Source organism: Pagrus major, chromosome 21 (genome assembly GCF_040436345.1).
Source record: "Pagrus major chromosome 21, Pma_NU_1.0".
NCBI lineage: Eukaryota > Metazoa > Chordata > Actinopteri > Spariformes > Sparidae > Pagrus > Pagrus major.
This window is the reverse complement of record NC_133235.1, coordinates 27,108,758-27,128,079: the sequence shown is the minus strand read 5'-3', so window position 1 is coordinate 27,128,079 and position 19,322 is coordinate 27,108,758. Positions and strand designations below refer to the sequence as shown.

Sequence of the window (19,322 nt, the reverse complement as noted above, 5' to 3'; positions counted from 1 at the left end):
TTTTGCAGAAATGTATGTCAAATAGTTTGGAAACGAACAAGAAAATATGCCTCATTAGAATTTTTTGTCACATTTCTATGATATGTGGAGTTAAAGTTACTTTGAAGATAAAACAAATAAATAGCTAATGACAGAAGAGCTCTGATATTTTACTCAAGTAAAAGTAGCAATACCATCATCTAATAGTCTAATATAGTGCATTCAACATCTTACTGAAGTTAAAGTGCAGCAGCATTAGCACCAAAATATACATAAAGTAGCCTACTAAAGATTAAAGTGCAGCGCAGCCCACCTCAGAATAACATTTATATTACTGGATTATAATAATTGATGCATTAATGTGCATTGGATATCTTAATATTTAATAAAATCTCCATTTATTAGATGATTTTTAATTCTATATTAGTAATCTCGCCCTGCAAAGTAACTAGTAACTAAAGCTATCAGCTAATAGTTTCCTCCAGAATGGGATGAAGTGGCTATGAGGTAAAAAAAAGTGGCAGAAAATGGAAACCTAGATTTCTCTCTTAACAAGCATGTACTTTTATATAAGATTATTCTATAGTATTGTCAATTGCAACCTAAAACAGCATGTGAATAACAAATCTTCCACCTTACAAACACATGAACAAAACCCATTAAAACAGATTAGACAGGAGTTCATCCCTGACATGCGCAGTCTCTACCAGTAGGGGGCGGTAGTATTCTACGTCATCGGTTGTGCGACGCGCCGCCGAGGAAGAAGGACGCGGTGAAGTAAACTACTGTCTTCTTCCAGCATCATCAGGCTCCACCATCATCACTGCTGTTCACACTCAACGCGCAAGAAAACTGGATTCTCTCGTCACCTGCCTGCTTGAGTCTAACATCTGATATCAGGTATATAATATTTATATCCGTGTTGCTTTTAACCGGGTCAGCGAGCGGGACGGCGCAGCGGACGGTGTCGGGCGTTGGTTTTGCGATGCTCCCGTTAGTCGCTCATTATAACGGGCAGGCCCGCCGGCTGCCATGGAGATTAGCATGCTAACGCAGCTAGCTAGCTAGCAAGCAAGCTAGCTGACAATGTAGCTGTTAATGAGATTATAAAACATACTTTACACACTCTTGACCCATAACGTGAGGCGTTTACTATATTATGAAATAATAATGAAGAAGCTCAAGGGGGGAGATGAACACAGTAGCTAGTTTCTGACAGAGAGGTGTTGGATCATCTTATTGACACTCACGACACAAATCTGCCAGGATTACATGTTTGTAGCTGATGTGTGTGTACATGCTGACGTGATTAACTTTACAGCTACAACCCTCTGGATAATAAACGAACATGTGTTTTTAAGCATTAATAATGAAGCAGGCATAATTACCTTTTAGCTAGTGTTTTTTTTATTTCTGGACTGATACACCCACCTCTATCATTAGCCTTGACATTATGGAGAACACAGATAAAGAGGACATTGTTATCCACAGCTGCTTGGTGTTCACATGTTTCCAGGATGACAGGCCCAGGGCTACTGCCTGATGCTGCACAGTCCAAACATCGCTGTCTGGATCTTGCAGCACTGATAGATGTGGTTTCCATACTTGAAAAGTCACAAGGCAAAGCACAAATTCCCCAACTCAGATATTTTCTGTTGCTGTGCAGAGTTTCTGATGTGTATTGAATGACCTCACTGTCCTTAAATGTATCTTTCTAACTCAGGCAGCCACCCTTTTTAAAGTGTTTTTGTCATCCTGGTTAAAGAAAGCAAGAAAAAAAAGCTTCCTTCTTATACAATCATGTCTATGATTGTATAAGATTATTATTATTATACAATCTTGTCTATAAACTCAAAAGCTCTGATTTATCCAACATACAGCTCAAAACTACCATCACATCACATGACAAAGAAAAGCAAGAACATCTTCACATTTGAGAAGCTGAAAAATGAGTGTGTGCGTAACTTTTGCGTGAAAAATTGCTTATCACTTAGTTGGTTATCAAAGTACTCATGTTTATTTTTTGATAGGTGACTAATCAATTCATCAGCTAATGATTTCAGCTCTGAAATAGATCTGCAGTGTAGTTTTGAAGCCTTTGCAATTAGACAACCTCAGCCCAAACTATCTCCTTCCTTGGACCTTTTTCATAAATCGGTTGTTGGATGCTCACGTGGTCTCACAGGGAATTAAAAAAACATAATCATAATATAATTGCAATAATGTTTTACTTTAAGGATCCCAGACATCGTGTTGAATCACAGAACAGTAATCGCTCTTCTTATGAGACTCAGTGTATTGCTCAAGGACATTTTGTGTATATGTTGCCAACACTCAAGGTTTAAACGTCTCTCCTCCTGCAGTATGTCTGACAAGAGTGAGCTGAAGGCTGAGCTGGAGAGGAAGAAACAGCGGATCGCCCAAATTCGTGAGGAGAAGAAGAGAAAAGAAGAGGAGAAGAAGAAGAAGGATGTAAGTTGAATGCCTGCAATTTCACGTATCGCTGTAGAACCTGCCAGGCCGCTGCTTTGTTTTTATTCTGCCCTGTACTCTGTAGGGAGACTCGAAGCGTGGGGCCGATGTGGGCGGCGGTTCCTCTGCCGGCCACGAAGACTCCGACCTGGAGAGGAAGAGGAGGGAGGCGGAGGCTCTGCTGCAGAGTGTCGGCATCACCCCTGACATACCTCATGGTAAAACCAGCATGCTTCTGTTCTGTTTACCTTTCACCCGCACTTATCTCCCATCACTTTCTGGTCGTTTTCCTGATGGATTTGTGGTGTTTATAAATGTCACCTCTAACTTTTTTGTCTGGCTTGGTTTCTGTCACTGCCACACCAAACCACACCCCCACGCCACCCACCCCCACCTCACACAATATCTGAACATTTAATATAACTGTTGTGCATGACACCTAAACCTTGCCTGCCATTTATTTTCATTCTCTCTTCTCTCCCCTTTGTCTGTCCTTTTGTGTTTTTATCCCCTCCTTACTGCATGCATCACTCTCTCACTCACTCACTCACTCACTCACTCATCGACACACTTCTTCCATACCTCACTTCCTCCCTCACTGACTCTCTCCCTCACTCACTCACCCATTCATCGCACTGACAAACACACACGCAATCACAGCTCAGCCCCTGAGGGTAGTAACAGAAGATACGTGTCTGTTTCACTACCTAGTCCCCGCCCCCATGTCTCCCTCCAACAAATCAGTGGGCAGCGATGCAGGAAGCCAAGATTCTGGCGACGGAAACGCGGGACCAAGGTCTGTGTGTGTGTGTGAGACAGAGAGAGAGATGGGGATTGGTCGCTTTTTAATTTAATGTTTTGTTGTACTTGCATGCCCAAGTGTCTGTGTATTAACATGTGAAATATTCTTGATGAATTCTGACATGTCTCCTCTTTGCCTTTTCACCGGCACGCTGACGTTTCTCAATTAACACGCACTCAATTCTTCTTCTTCTTCTTCTTCTTCTTCTTCTTCTTCTTCTTCTTCTCTCTCGGTCTTTCTTCCTCTCTGTTTGCTGTCTTTCCCATCTTTAACGTCTCGCCTTTTTGCCCGTGTTCTGCGTTTGTTTTCATCCTCTTGTTTTCCTCTTCCTTTCTGTCTGTCCTGTCTCTCTCTTACTAACACCGTCTGGTGGTTTGGCTGTATAAGGACATTGCATTGGGATCCTGACCCCTCTACTCTGCAACTCCACTCCGACTCTGAGCTCATGGGGTACTGCTCCTCCTCTCTCCTTTAGCTTGTCTTCCAGCTTTATTCAGTTTTTGTGGTTTCATGTTAGATTTGTCTAAATGTGTTTAGTATTTTGTCTGTATATCATCATTTATGTCTCCACATGTCAAATTTGCATTCAGTTCTTGCTTTGTATTGCAAAACTACGTGTGTGCTTACTTCGACGATGGTGTGTGTGTGTGTGTGTGTGTGTGTGTGTAGACGTGGCGCTGTGAGGCTGGGCATGTCCAAAGTGACCCAGGTGGAGTTTGTGCCAAAGGAAATGGTGTCCTACTGCAAAGAAACACAGACACCCACCGAGACGCAGACACACACCGATCAAAAAGCAGGTAATGCAAAGGCAAACCTGTTTTCTCTTCTGCCCCTGGCTGAATCAGAACTGAATAAAAACTCAATCAAATCTGTGTGTGTGTCCCAGATGAGGAAGAGGATGAGGAGATCGCTGCTCCCCCACCAGCAGAGGACACCCAGGAGGAGAAAGATGAACAGGGTGAACAGCAGGAGGAGGGTAAGGCAAAAAATAGTTTCAAATGTTGTGCTTTTACTACCTTTCTTTATTCCTGTCTGCCTTAAGTAATGAGTTTGAGCTGATTTCAGTCTTTCCAGCAATATGCTATCGGTAAGCAAGATCTTTTCTCGCATATTTTTCCTGAGCTTATGCTGAATTATCTGTGTGTAGACGGTCCCAAAGAGCTGACAGAAGAAGAGAAGCTGCAGGTTCTGCACTCCGAGGAGTTCTTGTCATTTTTCGAGCGAGGCAGCAGAATTGTGGAGAGAGCTCTGGCCGAGCAGGTGGACGTCTGCTTCGACTACAGCGGCAGAGATCTGGAGGACAAGGAAGGGTGAGGCCACTGAAGAAAACATTGCATTCTGTAGAAAGGTAGATGGAGAGGCATGGTTGATTATACTTTCCTTTTCGGTCCCTTCCAGGGACTTGCAGGCCGGTGCAAAGCTGGTTCTGTACAGACAGTTTGCAGATGATCGCTGGACTAAAAACAGAGTGGTCACCTGTCTCGACTGGTCTCCTCAGGTGGGTCAGAGCGCGGACACAGGAGCTTTAACCCTCTCCTGTCTAACGTTATAGGCCCTATTTTTTCATTTATGTTGACTCCTAGTGTCACTGCTTCTTCTCTGCATCTAAAAATGGCCTCCATCTTCCTTTCAGTATCCAGAGCTGGTGGTAGCTTCATATAACAATAACGAGGATGCTCCCCATGAGCCCGATGGAGTGGCACTGGTCTGGAACTTGAAGTACAAGAAAGGCACACCTGAGTACATCTTCCACTGCCAGGTACAAAACCACATCCCTACAAATACAAAAAAAGTTTAATACAACAAAAATTTAGGCAAAAGCAGATATATAACTTGTATTCTTGCTTCCTCCAGTCAGAGGTGATGTCAGCTGGGTTTGCAAAGTTTCACCCCAACCTGGTGGTGGGTGGGACGTACTCCGGACAGATTGTCTTGTGGGACAACCGGAGCAACAAGCGCACCCCTGTTCAGAGAACCCCTCTGTCTGCAGCTGCACACACGGTAATGCACTGGAGCTCACACACCTTTTATGTTAACGCATACAGGGTTTTGTCTTGTGTAGGCCTAACTCCTCTGTTTGTCCTCCTCCACTGCGTTCAGCACCCAGTCTACTGCGTGAGCGTGATAGGAACCCAAAACGCCAACAACTTGATCAGCATCTCCACTGATGGCAAAATGTGCTCCTGGAGCCTCGACATGCTCTCCCAGCCGCAGGTACGTTGAACTTGTATGGACGATGAACAGAGATGCCGTCATGAATATCAGTTGCTTCGTCAGAGTTGAAGGCTGTGTGTGTTTTCCCTGCAGGACAGTCTGGAGCTGGTATTCAAACAGAGCAAAGCGGTGGCCGTCACCTCCATGGCCTTTCCTCTGGCTGACGTTAACAACTTTGTGGTGGGGAGTGAGGACGGCTCTGTCTACACAGCCTGTCGCCACGGCAGGTGAGTCCTCTTTGACCTCTGTCCTCAGAGCAATTTTTATCCCTAAGGACAGATCTTTTTTTGGGAGAAGTCCTGACAGTCGTTTCATGCTTGTGTGTTACAGTAAGGCGGGAATCACTGAGGTGTTTGAGGGCCATCATGGTCCGGTGACCGGGCTGAGCTGTCACAGTGCTGGAGGACCTGTTGACTTCTCTCATCTCTTCATCTCCTCCTCTTTTGACTGGACTGTCAAACTCTGGAGCACTAAGGTGACACATTTAAGGTTACAATCACAGTTTTAGTTGCACTACTAGTGATGTTTCCTAACTTTAATCCATTTCTCCCTCTGTTCTTCTGCTCAGAGCACCCGTCCGTTGTACTCGTTCGAGGACAGTTGTGACTACGTCTACGATGCGATGTGGTCTCCAACTCACCCTGCTCTGTTTGCATGTGTGGACCTAGCTGGACGCCTGGACCTGTGGAACCTCAACAATGATACTGAAGTATGCACATACACAGACCTTTTGTTTCCCCCTTTAAAGGAGACATAGTGTGCTATTTTTTGAACATTAAAGCATGTAAACCTATTTTAGTAGTAACCCAAGATAAAATTATAAAGCTGAGAATGAGCGCGATATGTCTCCTGTAAAGGAATAGTATGACATTTTGGGAAATATATATTGTTGACTTTCTTGCTAAGAGTTACACAAGATTGATACCTCTCTCTAAATATGTTGATGGATCCGGCAGCTACTTAGCCTAGCTTAGCATAAAGACTGGAAACAAGGAGAAACTGAGCTTGGCTCTGTTGATCTGTTTAAGAACAAAGTGTAAAATACTTATTTAATAGAGTTATATGTGGTATAAATCTTCTCATCTAACTCTTGCCAATAAAGTAATGAAAAGCAACTTTACCTAAATGTCCATTTAGTATAATGAGCTAGATTTCCTAGGATTATTGCACCTGCCACATGAACAAGTTAATGGCGCCCCTGCATCTGTGAATCTGTTTCATCTCTTAAATCTCAAATCTCTTTGTAAGCTGGTGTTTGTTTTTTTCTTAATCTTCTTCAACTTTTTTTTGTTTTTAAGGTTCCCACCGCCAGTGTGTGTGTGGACGGGGCTTCAGCACTGAACCGTGTGAGATGGGCTTACTCTGGCAAAGAGATTGCCACCGGGGACTCGGAGGGGCAGGTGCAGGTCTACGAAGTAGGGGAGGTGAGATGTCATCCCATATATTGCTATCATGCTTTAACGAGATTTTTAGATTTAGCTTCCCTCAGTTATACAACTGAAAACAAGATTTTGGTTCAGATATTGGCATCACTCTCTCCACCTCTTGCTTCACGTGCTATTGACGCATCCTCCTTTGTCTTTCTGCAGCAAATCTGCGTGCCCAAGGCTGACGAGTGGACGCGCTTTGTCCGGACGCTGGATGAGATCAACGAGAACCGAGATGAAGCGGAGGAACTGGCCAACGTCTGATACTCCAAACCCCACACTGACAGCCCTGCTCATACACCAACACACCTAAAGCACACTACACGACACTGGCTTCCAGCTTTTCCACCCACGACAACATGAATTGGCCTGAGGAGACGTGCAGAGCTAGAAGGGATAGAAACGACAGCTTTAGACGAGTTTTAGAAGTGTTTTTAAAAGTGTCTCGAAGAGTTTTAGAGTCCATCTGTAGGAACAATGAATGTCAGGTGTAGCAGTAGTCGTACAGAAGTGGTTGAAAGTTCAGCTGACAGAGGAATACAGGGATGTGTTTTTCAGCATATGTAGATGTGTCTGTCCACTCTAAACTTCTAGCTTTGATAACATCCTCAGGGCTCCAAGAAACTGCTCTTCTCCTGAGGCCTCAACCAACTCAGTTCTTTTTTAAATATGCAAACCTTTGTACCTGCACCTTTTTATTACCATTTGAGTGTTTTTACATGTTTTAATATTTTTCCGGACACACTTGTGCACGTGGCTTTTAAAGAGTGTGTCAGCAGAGCGAAAAGAGAAAAGCTGACATATCACTATCGGATCCTCTTTATCCTCAGCAGTACTTGAATTTGATGACTAAAAAAAACAGCTAATGTGCTTACACGTGCTCACTCTGGCCTGTGCAGAGGTGTGTCATTCTTACATTTTAACCACTACAATATTTAATATTTATTCTGGTGGTTGCACTTATTTAAATATTTTGTGTATTGTTTCAAAAAATGCTGCTTTGTACTAAGAGCTTGAGTAGTACATTCCTAAAATTCGCACTACAAGCTTTGTACCAGGCAAAATCCGTTCCTATACTTGCCTTGAATTTATTGACACTAGTACAGTTAAAAAGTGACGTTTTTTTTCTGTACCAAAGGTGATTGTTTTTATACTCTGAATCTGTGTAACGAGTAGTAAAACAAACAACAGTTTCCTGACTTGTCCTCTTTAAGAGGATTAAATAAACTACATGAAGTTTTAAATGGAAATGTAAAGCTGAGGTTGGAAACTCGTTTTTAATCACAGAACATGATTTGAGTTTCCTTTTCCATCCAATTCCATCCATTCCTTCCAGGATGCAGCAAGTCCAACCTCACCATACAAAACTTCAGCTTCAAATGCTTTCTCTTTAAATATTTAAACTGAGCTTAAAAATGCACTGTAGCAACCATATTTGTTATAATCTGAACAAGATCAGTATTCTGCATAGACTAACTGTACTGTATTCTTTCCTGTTACTGTTTCTGATACGGTCAATGGTTGCACTTTTCCATTGGAATAAAACTCAAAGACATATTGTTAAAATTAAAACCATATGGATGATTTATTTCAATAAAATACAATGACTGAATTCAGATACATTTAATTTATTAATACCTAATTCTCTGCTCATGATTCTTGTTTTATCAAGAAAACACTCAATTGAAAATTTCTGTACATCAGTAAGAGAGATTTCTCAGAGACCAGGACCGAAAGGCCCCATGTTGCCGTAACATTATAGGTGCTATATAATGATACTGACCGAATGTTACGGATCTTTGTCTTGTAACATTTTCTTCACTGCTTCCTGTCGATGTGCTGTCTCAGTACAGTTATACAATATGTACAGTATATAGCCCCTATGTGAGGACCATTCAAAAGTGAAGCCCCACACCGTGCTGACCAATCTAATATTTGCTATCCCCACCGTCCAATAAGAGAAGTCCTACTCACACTGAGTATCAGACAGAAAACAGAATAAAAATCATATCAGCTACTCATGAGAGAGAAAGAGAGAGGGGTGCCTGGAGCTCCGATTTCAGACAAAAGAACACAAAAGATGGAGATGGCAGGAGCGCACAGCCACTGAAGATACAACACAGTCAGCGCTCTGGTCCTGTCGCTGTCTGCTCGGTCGCATCCACAGCTGCAGCCAGCTCTCCACCTCCACCACTGGCTGCGGGGGACCAGTGGATGCACACCTTCACCCTGGGGAGGGGTTGGTGTTGTTATGGCCCCTATGTGTGGAGTGTGTTTTAACTGTGTGTGTTTCGTTTGTGTATCTATCTAAGTGTCTGGCTCCTGGTAGAGAAGGAGAGGGATGGCAAAGTGATATGGAGATTCAGATCTCTACTAGGCCTGAGATGGCGTGGCAGTGGCTGGCTCTGGGTGATGAATGGAAACCACGCCGGAGGACTTGAATTTAGGGAGGTGGAGGCCGAATTTGTTCTCCACCCCGGCAAAGGTGGCCGCAGCCAGGCGGTAGCCTCCGAGGTGGTCGGAGTTGATGGGAGGAAGCTCAGAGATGCGGGTCTTGGATGTGGGCTCAGATCCTGCCGGACGACTGGAGATAGGAGAGAGAAAAGAGGGGAATGGTTATTACACAAAAAATTAAGGCAAGAGCTACAAACAAACAAAATATTGACAAGTAAACCTTAAGATATGTCCAGCAGACTGGGTATAATAACAGGTACTGCCTCCATACAGGCCATTAATCCTACCAGTGCAATGTCTTATGCGCTTCCCCAACCTCTCTCTCTCAACCTCAAAAAATTGACTTACTGTCCTCCAAAGTCAACGTAGAACCACCGCTGTAAGAGCTCATAAGTCACCAGAGTCACACCAAACTGGGGAGAAGACCGGCACATACGAGCTGGAGAAAAGAGAGGGAGAAAAATTTCAATATCTTTTACATGCAAAAACAATCTGAGATGCATTGTGTCTATGCATGCTGGTGAACACAAACACACACCTCCAGCTCCTTTCCACAAAGCCCTGAACCCTTCCTCTTTCATGATCTTCCTGAAGCAATCGATGACTCCAGTGTAAGTGGTTTGTCCTGCCCTCGCTGCAACCTGCAGACGCGTCTTGATGACATCAGCAGGCGTCACGAGGGAGGCAGCAGGGATACCTGGGAAATGGAGGAAGTCAGATGTTACTTCAAACCTGTGAAAAACGGAGTCTATGACTTAAACATGAAAGGAACTTTTAACTGGTTATCAAACAGTTTCAATTTGATATTGATCCGTTTATAGAACCTACATAAACAAATGAGACCATCAGCAAGAAGACTGGCTATTTCTATATAATTACTATAGTTATTCTTAATGCCTGTCATCAGGTCAGATAAGTATGAAATATAAACTATTTCTTATGCTGTAACACACTAAAACAAAGCTTTGCCCCCAGGAGCTGCCAGAATCAACAGAAAATGAAAGTTCCTTGTAGCAACTTTAAGGTGAGGTCAGTAAGAATTTATAACCAGCTTGTTTATTAGCATTTAATGATTCAGCTTGCAGCCATGGGGTCAGTTGAATGATTTGCTTTTCTCTTATGCAGTAATTAAATAAATAGTGTTCTGCACGAGCACATTCAGAACACGCTGTTCTATGTCATAATCTGACGTTACCTGCAATCGCTCCAGCAGTGAGAAGCTGCAGAGCTCCCAGCCTGCCTTGTTCGTCAGCAAACCAGGACTTGAGGTGGGCATACGCCGGGAAATAGATGGCTGAGAAGGGGATGTCTCTCAGGAAACATGCTTTAGCACCCTGGTTAGACACAGAGGGAGCAGACAGTTGTATGAGACAGTGCTTGGAAGAAGACCATGAAAGAGCAAGGCAAAGAGAAAGAGTGCATGAATACTCGATCAAAGACAAGTTACCTTGTAGAGGCCGAAGAAGCCCAGGTCACGGACCACGCTGACTGCGCTGACTCGAGGTCCAGTGGTGATCTCGCCCGCCACCTGCAGGCGAATCTTCACAATCTCCAGAGGGTTGGTAAAGATCACCTGAGAGCCTCCAGCCTGGATAAATGAGAAAAATAGGAGCTTATTCACACAATTAAATCAAAGAGAAAATAAATCACTGCTTCTGCATCTCACATGTACACAGCTGAGGGATGGGAGCCAAGTCAATAGTAAAAAATTTAATCCTGATCAATCATTTACTTTGCAATTTCCCCGGACGGTAAGGTGTGCTGGGCCAAAGTGTGTAAGGATGAACAACGCTATCAAAAAAACAAAAACAGAAAAACAAAACATGTTGCGTTGGACAATGACAGTTTAACTCTGGATGCAATCAGGGTTGCAGTCCACTGTTAGTAATGTCATGTGGAACTCAGCAAGCAAGTTAATACAACCGATAAACAGACTCCATGCACAAAATACAACTAAGGAGGCACATTTACCTAAGGGTGGTAAATCTGCATTTTTATCTAGCCTCGAGTTCTTCTATGCATTCACAAACAGATTAAGCAGGATACAAAAGTGTTATGGACCTGACACTTACACAGCCACCGGAGAGAACCTCAGCAAGAAAAGGAATATTGTTGTCTTTGTCGGTGAACTTGTCTCTTACAAAGTCATTCACCTGTTGGACACAAACACAGAGCAAGCATGAGACCAAAGACAATTCCGAGGAAGATTGAAAATCAGTCAATGAGTTGAGATGTTATCCCGCTTTTTGAAAATCTGATCTAAACTGGTAAATGTGATGTCTCTCATCCTGTAAAATGTTACTTTTAAATTGATTTTAAGCTTCTTCTTACTGTATTTTTCATCTGGTGGAGACTTTTTCATTGATTTTCTTTTAGTTAATTTAACTGTGCATGTGTTGTGTGCGATTTTGTCAACATGCAGTTAACTCCTGTGTAAACAACCCATTATTACCACTGTAACAACTGTACGAGCAAAGCGACTAGAGGATGGAAGATTATTATGTGTTGTATATATGATCTGAGGTACTTACTGTGAGTTTGATAGCCTTCTCAGGTGCCACACCTATCAGCTGAGGAACCAGACCTGTGGGGAATCATGGGGGATTGAGTAAGACTAGAATCTCATTTCATTAGTATTACAGAACAAACAGGAGTACGACAGGAGGAATCAAAAGGGAATGTACATCAGTGGTGAAAGAGAACTGAGCAAATATAACAAACAGATACATGTTTAAGAAATGAATGAATGGTATAGTGAGGAAAAATAACATTAGTACAGTGTGGGTGCAGACAGGTGATTATACAGCTGCCATTTGAGACCTTTCTGGCCTACCTCTATAGAAACCGAAGAAGCCCTCGTAACGAAGCACCTTCTTAGCACAGTCAAAGCTGTTCTTGTACATCAGCTCTCCAACAAAGGATCCCGTGGACCTTTGGTTCTGCATGCGAGTCTTCACCAAGTCGATGGGGTACACGGCTGTCGCTCCCGTAGCTTTGTGAACACACACACACACAAATATGATTAAATACTACGACCTTTAATTAGATATATCAGTAATTGCTGCATTTTCAGACAGCCATCTGTCTTTGGCTGTAGGATAACTCACCTCCAGCGATAGAGCCCAGGGTGAACCTGTAGGCCGACTCTGCAACCTGGAGATACACAGGCCTGGAAGAGTCCCCATGAGTCTGATAGGAAATCACACATGGGGATACGGTGAGTTAACATAAAGAAAACTGTTTACAGTTACGTACATTTCTGTTTCCCACGCAAGAAAAACAATCCTTCTTTCATGGTTTCAGTATAGAACGTGCTATATAGCATATTTACTGATTTGCTTATTGATAAGGAGTTGCACACACGGACTGCCACAAGCATCCTACCTGTTTTTGGGTTTCAGCCAGGTGATAGGGCAGACAGGCTTCCTCTAATGGAGCTATCCTCTCAATGTCACTAAAATTCAGGCGCCTAAAACACAGATGTTCATTGTTAATCCCCATTATTTTCCATCACTGTCATCACACAGATCATTACATCTTCTACTAAATATCCATAAAGAAAACTGAGGTGAATTAAAGGATTTGGGCCACACTGACTATCACAGGATTAAACCGAGTTGCAGTGTGAGTGTTTACCCAGAGGGGGAGTGCAGGCCTGACAGCTGGTACAGGATGTCAATTTCCATTGGAGTGATTTGACCAAACTTGTTGGCAGCATGAACAAACTCCTCTGCAGCGAGAAAGAGATAAAAGAAAATTACCTTTTATAATAACACCGACATGTATGACACACTCATGAAGCATTTTAGCTGAAAGATACAACATCACGGTAATGTAACAATCTGAGCACCTTTGGTGACGAGCGTGTCCTTCCGCGTGCCGGCCAGTGTGCTGTAGATCTTGCGGATCAGCTCCATGTTGTTCAGGAGGGAGTTGAAGGCATTGAAGTACGAGAAGCTGACCATGTGTGAGGTGCTGCCACCTGCAGCCTGGAAGAGAAAAGGCAGAGGACGTCTGGTACTGATCTGACCAAAATAAACTTTGTCTTTTTTATATTAAAAGGTGCACTATCGGCAGAAATTTGAATAAGAGAAAGATCTTCATTGACTTTTCCTTAATTTTATGATAATTAACTAAATTACAAAACTCTGACAGGAAATATATGTTCCAAAAAGATGTCAACGGCACACAAAATGTATTCCTCTAATGCAAATCCTACGATGCAGGATATCTAACTGTATGTTGGGTTGCAATGGTATAACATTTTCATGGTAAGATGACTGTCTCAGAAAATCTCAATCCAAATATACCTAGAAAACGGTATACGGCTACAACCATGTGTACGACTAGAATCTCAGGGAAATCAGGATAAAACCACTGTCACTGTTTAGCCCTGTCAAGAAGTGTCAGAATATTAAAGTAAGAATGTGTAGAAAAGCCTAACACAAGAGAACGCTTGGCAGAGCCTGAGCAAAGCTTAAAAGATTATTCAAATTAGAAAGGCCCAAGGTGAAAGTGGCCAGTATTGTCCTGTAAAGCTAATAACCCCAGACTGGAAGCGGATGAGGATTTACCTCTGTTGAGTGTGTACATTTTCATAACCCCACAGCTCAGAGTGCGTTACATTGCCACTTGCAAGTGATCAAAATATACGTATTGTTTAGCATTTTCTGGGGCACATGAAAAACTTTTTGTCCCAGTTTGACTTGAATTATTAACAATTTCTTACTCCAAAAAGTGGGAGATGTCACAGCCTAGTACGAACTGAAATGAGGGAGCTTCCAGCTATGAAAATTATTTTTGGACCATCAGCGCTTATCTGAAAATAACACTCATCTATTAGATCTGAATATTCTCTGTGGTGACAAATTATTCTGTCAGTTAGCTCTCCTCGCACACAAAAACACTCACTGAGACAAGGTTCTCCTCCACAAACGGTGTGAGCACATGGTGTCTGATGGTGGCCATAATGTCACTGAAGTCCATGGCAGAGATGACGCCATTCTTCCCTTTGTCCTTTTGGGCGAATGCCTGGCGTGCATGCTCCAACTGCAGCTCCTAAAAAAAACACAAAAAAAAAAAACACATGACACCAGAATGCTGAGTGTAAATATAGTCGACTACAAGACGAAGCGAGAAACTTAACACTGATCAGAGGGTGTCTGTATATAACCGACGTACCTGCAGGAACTGGGTGAACTCGAGGTAGCTGAGGTCTTTCTTGCCGTCGTGCCCAAAGTGCAGACGGATGAACTCACAGTCCCAGTTGAAGGGAATGTGGTGGTGCACCGTGGTCTGGCTGAAGATGTCCCGCACATTCTCTGCAGCACAAATACAAAAAAAAGGATCAATAATCAAACTTCCTGACATAATGAATGACGTAACATAAAGCTTTGTGTGTTGACATAAGAAAGAAAGCTCAAGTTGGAATGAAACAGTGCATGAGTGGTTATGTAAGTCGATCCATGTGTAATGACTTAGACGTAGAGTAATCTGGTTAACTATGTCATATTAGCAAATTCTTTCTGCGCACTGCACCGCTCTGATGACGCAGCACACAAACACATCAGGGAGGGCTTCACTGTACTTCAATTAAACTAGAGGATTTCCTTCAAAAATGGATAGTTTAAAATATTTTGCACAACGTACAGTGCTATATTTATATTGTCATTCATGCAAAAATACAGAAAATTGAGTTGTACCGAACGAAATGGCTCCAGTTCCAGTCTTGTCAAACAGCTGGAAGGCTACTATGAAGAGAGCGTCGGGTGCACACAACACTGATTCAAATGCAAGAAACTCCTGGAACGAGATCAGCCTGCAGTTGTTGGTGTGCATGTGGTGGAAGAGGGGAAAAAAGATATAGTGTTAAACACATGGAGCCAAGATCAGATCATTCAGTATTGCTTATAGGAACAGATAAATGAAATCACAAATACAAAAAAACATTGTCCATTCTAATATTAACTGAGCCAATATTTATTAATGTCAAGTCAGTGTAACTGGGAAGTCGGCTGTGTCAGCCTTGCCTGCTGAGGCTGGCTGGAAGCCAGTTTTACTCAGGGAAAAAGTTTTCTGGTTGTTGTCACAAAATAAATAAATGAAATTTGCTTCAGGCTAATGTTGGCTGGGTTAATGTTCTAACATCACCTTCAAAGCTTGTGAGGGAGACATGTCTGTCTGTCCTGCTGTTGTAGTGAAATATTTGGGAGTTGTGTCTAAATGAGCATTACATGTTGCTCCTGTAACATTTATAGCCTGCATTTTTATTTATTCATATATTTGGACCAGCAGCTTGTAATTATGCTCAATCCATTTTCACTTGTGCTCACCAGAAAAACATTATGGCAGCTCTGAACATTGCATTGCAGTTACTATCTAGTCAAACTGTTGTTTCTACGTTACACAGCAATTTATTTGTAAGATATCTGTGTATGTTTTCCTAGCTCTAAGGCCAGGTAGGCATAGTAATCAACTAATTGTTTCAGCACTAGTGTGATTGCAATGGTAGTATTTGTAGGTAAAACCTACACAAAAGCCTGATAGACCTGTCTGGAATGTTTGAAGAAGAAATCTGCAAACACGAAGCAGATATATTGACTCAAATTCAACAAAAAAAGTACGACCTTTCTTGGACTAAAACTAGAATAGCTCCTAAAATAAACAAGCAGTCGGGGAAATTGGTGACACTGGGAATTTTATCTTATCTGTAAGTGGCTATAACTGTGAGTACTGATCAGACATGGCTCAATAAACTGTCAATTAGTGATGATAAGCAGCGTGTAGTTGTGTGTGTATATCATTTCTGTTTCAGTACGTACCCGTCCTTTGTGGTGTCAGCCACAGCAGCAATGAGCTGTACAGTTTTGGGGTTGTGGTGGATCTGCGTGTGTAGTCCTAGATACCTCTGGACAAAGTCTCCTGGGGTCATGAACCTCTCTCCATCCTTGTCCGCTACACTGGCAAACTGAGGAGAGAAACAACAAATAATACGATAAACAACAACAAAAACAGCAGCTCTGTTAACCAAAGTTTCCTTGCTGTGCTGGGGGATTCATGCTAACCAAGGTCACTGGTCCTGCAGTGAAGGAGTGACATAGCAGAATGACACCAGCACATACCTAAGCAAGTATGAGCATGCACACATGCACTGATGTTTATGGTTTTAGTTTCTAAGCTATCTGACCTATGCATATCAGTGGAGCGACAACTGCTGGCCCACACGACAATCACACAGCGGGTCACTCGCTCACCACGTAAGACGACGGTGGAGCAAAGTGAAGGTTAAGCAAATCCCTTCTTATGCAGTCACTCGTGCACATCTCATGGTCATAAAAGGACCGTACTGCTTTTGCATCCTCTCTCAAAAACTGACAATTCAGCCTGAACAGGGACTTTGAACCCGGACCCTCGGATTAAATGTCTGATGCTCTACCTACTGAGCCATCCTGACTTATGAAAAGACAATATGCTCATATTTCCTGTAAACCAGATGAACTCATTCCCTCTACATGACATGACGATCAAAGCAGAGACAGAGAAAAGCAGATGTTAAACACTTAAACACAACCTCTCCCATTAACAACAGCTGCTGCTGAGTCAACAAGCATTGACCAAAACTATGTAAAGCTTCAACAACAACGTGAGGTGAACCGATGTACATGTTCACCATCAAGCCATCCAGTTACAGTCATTTGTGTTTTTAATGCACCAGCAGCAGCAGCCTGTGCTGGACCTTTAACTGTGGCTAATGCTGTAATTCAAACCCCATGACAAACTTACAAGCTCATTCACCAAGTGAAGACAGTCTGGGCGAGCTGCTTTCTACAACCAGCTGTTTACATGGATATGTAGAAGATATAATCATGTGTAACACTGAGCTTTGCTAAAGAAACACTTGAGTCTGATTGTGTTGGGATGAAATCAAACCTCACCTTCTGGAAGATTGCTTTCAGCTCACTCGGGTCCCCACGTTTGGTAGATTGCACCTAAAAACAATACACAGTAAAACATTATGACATGATTAAAGCAAGCTACTTGAAGCAAAAACAAAGCAAGCTACTTTGAGGTTCATGTCTCCTTGAAACACTAGCTGCTGTGAAGGAGAGACGACCAGCTGCGACATGAAATAACCCACAGCAAAGCTTCACGACTACACCCTGACGAAACATCACGTTGAACAAGTTTAGGCAGAAAAACCTAAACAATCGAGCAAAACCAGGAGCTAAACCTGAACACTAGCTCAGAGTAAGGTTACAACTATGTAGCCGGCTAGCAAGCACAAACCACACACACAGGAAGAGGACACAAACCGTGGCAATGACATGTTAAGATCTGAAAAGGCTAAAAAAAACCGAGAGGACGAGAGCAAACTGACTGATGCGACTTCAGCTAGAGTCGCTGTGTTTTTTAATCACAGCAGTGTTAGCAGCCCGGTAGCTTGTTTAGCATTATCTCGCTAACTCTGAGGTTGTGGATGTCTCATCAAGGCCAGCCGGGCGGCGGCGGCTAGCCCCGGTGATGCTACAGCCTCAGCCTCAGCAGCCTCACGCCGCATCCGAGGCACCCTGCCCCGGACAGCAGCGCGCGGTCTCTCCGGCGCGAGTCCCGCACAAGAAACCGAGCGGAAGACATGCAGATATGCGCAAATAGAGGGTTTGAAACATCGCTACGAGAGCGATGCCGAAGTCACCTTGACCGCCATGCTGGTTTGACGTCACGTACAGTGCGCGAGCAGGGGCGCAGCGCACGCCACCATCGGACGTGTAGTAGAGCACCGGGACACGAAAACGAAACCGGGCAGCCTTTCAAAACAAAAGCCCCCCCCCACAGAAAAACACATACAAACAGCCCGCACTCACTCTTTTTCCTCTCTCTCTCTCTGTCTCTCTCTCTCACACACACACGCGCACACACACACAAGAAATATGCGTCGTTAGTTTAAAAATAAGTGTTAAAACCACACTATGAAAATACCCCAGCTATTCTACAAAATAAAAGTCCCGCATCATCACCTTCCATCATCTGCTAGATGCAGGGGCGTAACCAAGCCCCACCTCTGAAGTCTGATTGGATGCCCAAGGTGCCACTGATTCATCGTGACCTGTGATTGGCTGTCTGCGTGGTCAGAGGCGGAACTTAGTGTGAACCAGCTGTATTGACCTTCCTTTATGAAACATTTTTAAAAAAACAGCACAAGAACAGGTCAATTTAGCTGTTTTTAATGCCCAGCACACCTCAGACCGCATCGCAGGAGACAGAGGGCTTCTGTGGCATTTCACTGTGGCATACTTAACAGATCTGAGAGATAATTTTTATTATACTGTTTATTTTTACTACTATTATTATTGTTTATTGTAATATTACTGTCCTTTGGCTGCTGTGACACAGACATTTTCCAGTTTGTGGGACAAATAAAGGAATTCTGCTTTGAATTTTGTCAAAAAATGATATTTTGTCCACACAGGCGTATTTATTTTAATTTTATTGATACTTAAAACTGTGTCTTTATTTTTGAATGTTCATTGTTTCCTTTGTATATGGCCACCTTTGAAGGTACAACTTCTATTTTACTTTCTCTTTTTAAAGAATAAAGCGTGGAAGCTTTGTTTTAAGGTGCCTGTTGTGTTGTGATTGGTAGGTCTATTTATCTTTCAAATAAAATTTTAAACACAGGAATGTAAGAAACTGCAGTGTACATTGTAATGAATGCACATTTATTTCGGACATGTGGAAACAAAACGAAACAAAAAGTTCAAATTAGTTTGACAAATAAGCATAATCAAATGAAAAGCATGACATGCACTGACATGTTTTACTTTAATGCTAGTAATTAAAGTAAAAATGAGTGGTGGAAGCAGAAATGGTAAACAAATGTGTGGGCGTGCTTGTACTTAATGCCAACACTGCAAAAGTCAGTGTCCCACTTTCACCACCCCCATCAAAAAAGTCTGGAAACACCACTAGCTAGATGT

At 42.8% G+C, this 19,322-nt stretch overlaps 2 protein-coding genes across 3 annotated transcripts; one reads left to right on the top strand and one right to left on the bottom strand.

The window, feature by feature from the left end:
- Positions 1–729: 729 nt before the first annotated feature.
- Positions 730–8,510, top strand: LOC141016582 (dynein, cytoplasmic 1, intermediate chain 2a-like). 2 transcript variants are annotated; one of them, XM_073491040.1, is made up of 16 exons: positions 730–879; positions 2,343–2,451; positions 2,537–2,669; positions 3,163–3,247; positions 3,923–4,050; positions 4,140–4,229; positions 4,401–4,563; positions 4,652–4,751; positions 4,887–5,012; positions 5,108–5,254; positions 5,354–5,467; positions 5,561–5,694; positions 5,798–5,942; positions 6,036–6,176; positions 6,766–6,891; positions 7,057–8,510. In XM_073491040.1, exons 2-16 carry the CDS (start codon positions 2,344–2,346, stop codon positions 7,156–7,158), a joined length of 1,842 nt encoding a protein of 613 aa, XP_073347141.1. In that variant the 5' UTR covers positions 730–879; position 2,343; the 3' UTR covers positions 7,159–8,510. The 2 variants fall into 2 exon arrangements, with proteins under 2 accessions (XP_073347141.1, XP_073347140.1); XM_073491039.1 differs by having other exon boundaries at positions 743–879; positions 3,112–3,247.
- On the bottom strand, positions 8,455–18,131 carry LOC141016581 (electrogenic aspartate/glutamate antiporter SLC25A12, mitochondrial-like). Its single transcript, XM_073491038.1, has 18 exons — positions 18,041–18,131; positions 17,283–17,336; positions 16,170–16,315; positions 15,051–15,166; positions 14,530–14,669; positions 14,260–14,406; positions 13,199–13,337; positions 12,985–13,078; positions 12,733–12,817; positions 12,456–12,537; positions 12,182–12,340; positions 11,880–11,932; positions 11,421–11,501; positions 10,796–10,936; positions 10,544–10,682; positions 9,887–10,045; positions 9,697–9,787; positions 8,455–9,478 (listed from the first exon to the last, which is right to left on the bottom strand). Exons 1-18 carry the CDS (start codon positions 18,050–18,052, stop codon positions 9,268–9,270), a joined length of 2,049 nt encoding a protein of 682 aa, XP_073347139.1. The 5' UTR covers positions 18,053–18,131; the 3' UTR covers positions 8,455–9,267.
- Positions 18,132–19,322: the final 1,191 nt, after the last annotated feature.

Bases quoted from the DNA above. Each gene is read 5' to 3' on its own strand.
- LOC141016581 (XM_073491038.1), bottom strand. The intron at 14,407-14,529 runs GTACGTCGGTTA...TGTTTTTTTTAG, and splicing joins AGTTCACCCAGTTCCTGCAG to GAGCTGCAGTTGGAGCATGC. The intron at 11,933-12,181 runs GTAGGCCAGAAA...GATTCCCCACAG, and splicing joins CTTCTTCGGTTTCTATAGAG to GTCTGGTTCCTCAGCTGATA.
- LOC141016582 (XM_073491039.1), top strand. From the start codon at position 2,344: ATGTCTGACAAGAGTGAGCTGAAGGCTGAGCTGGAGAGGAAGAAACAG. The intron at 5,255-5,353 runs GTAATGCACTGG...CACTGCGTTCAG, and splicing joins TGTCTGCAGCTGCACACACG to CACCCAGTCTACTGCGTGAG. The intron at 5,943-6,035 runs GTGACACATTTA...TCTTCTGCTCAG, and splicing joins TCAAACTCTGGAGCACTAAG to AGCACCCGTCCGTTGTACTC.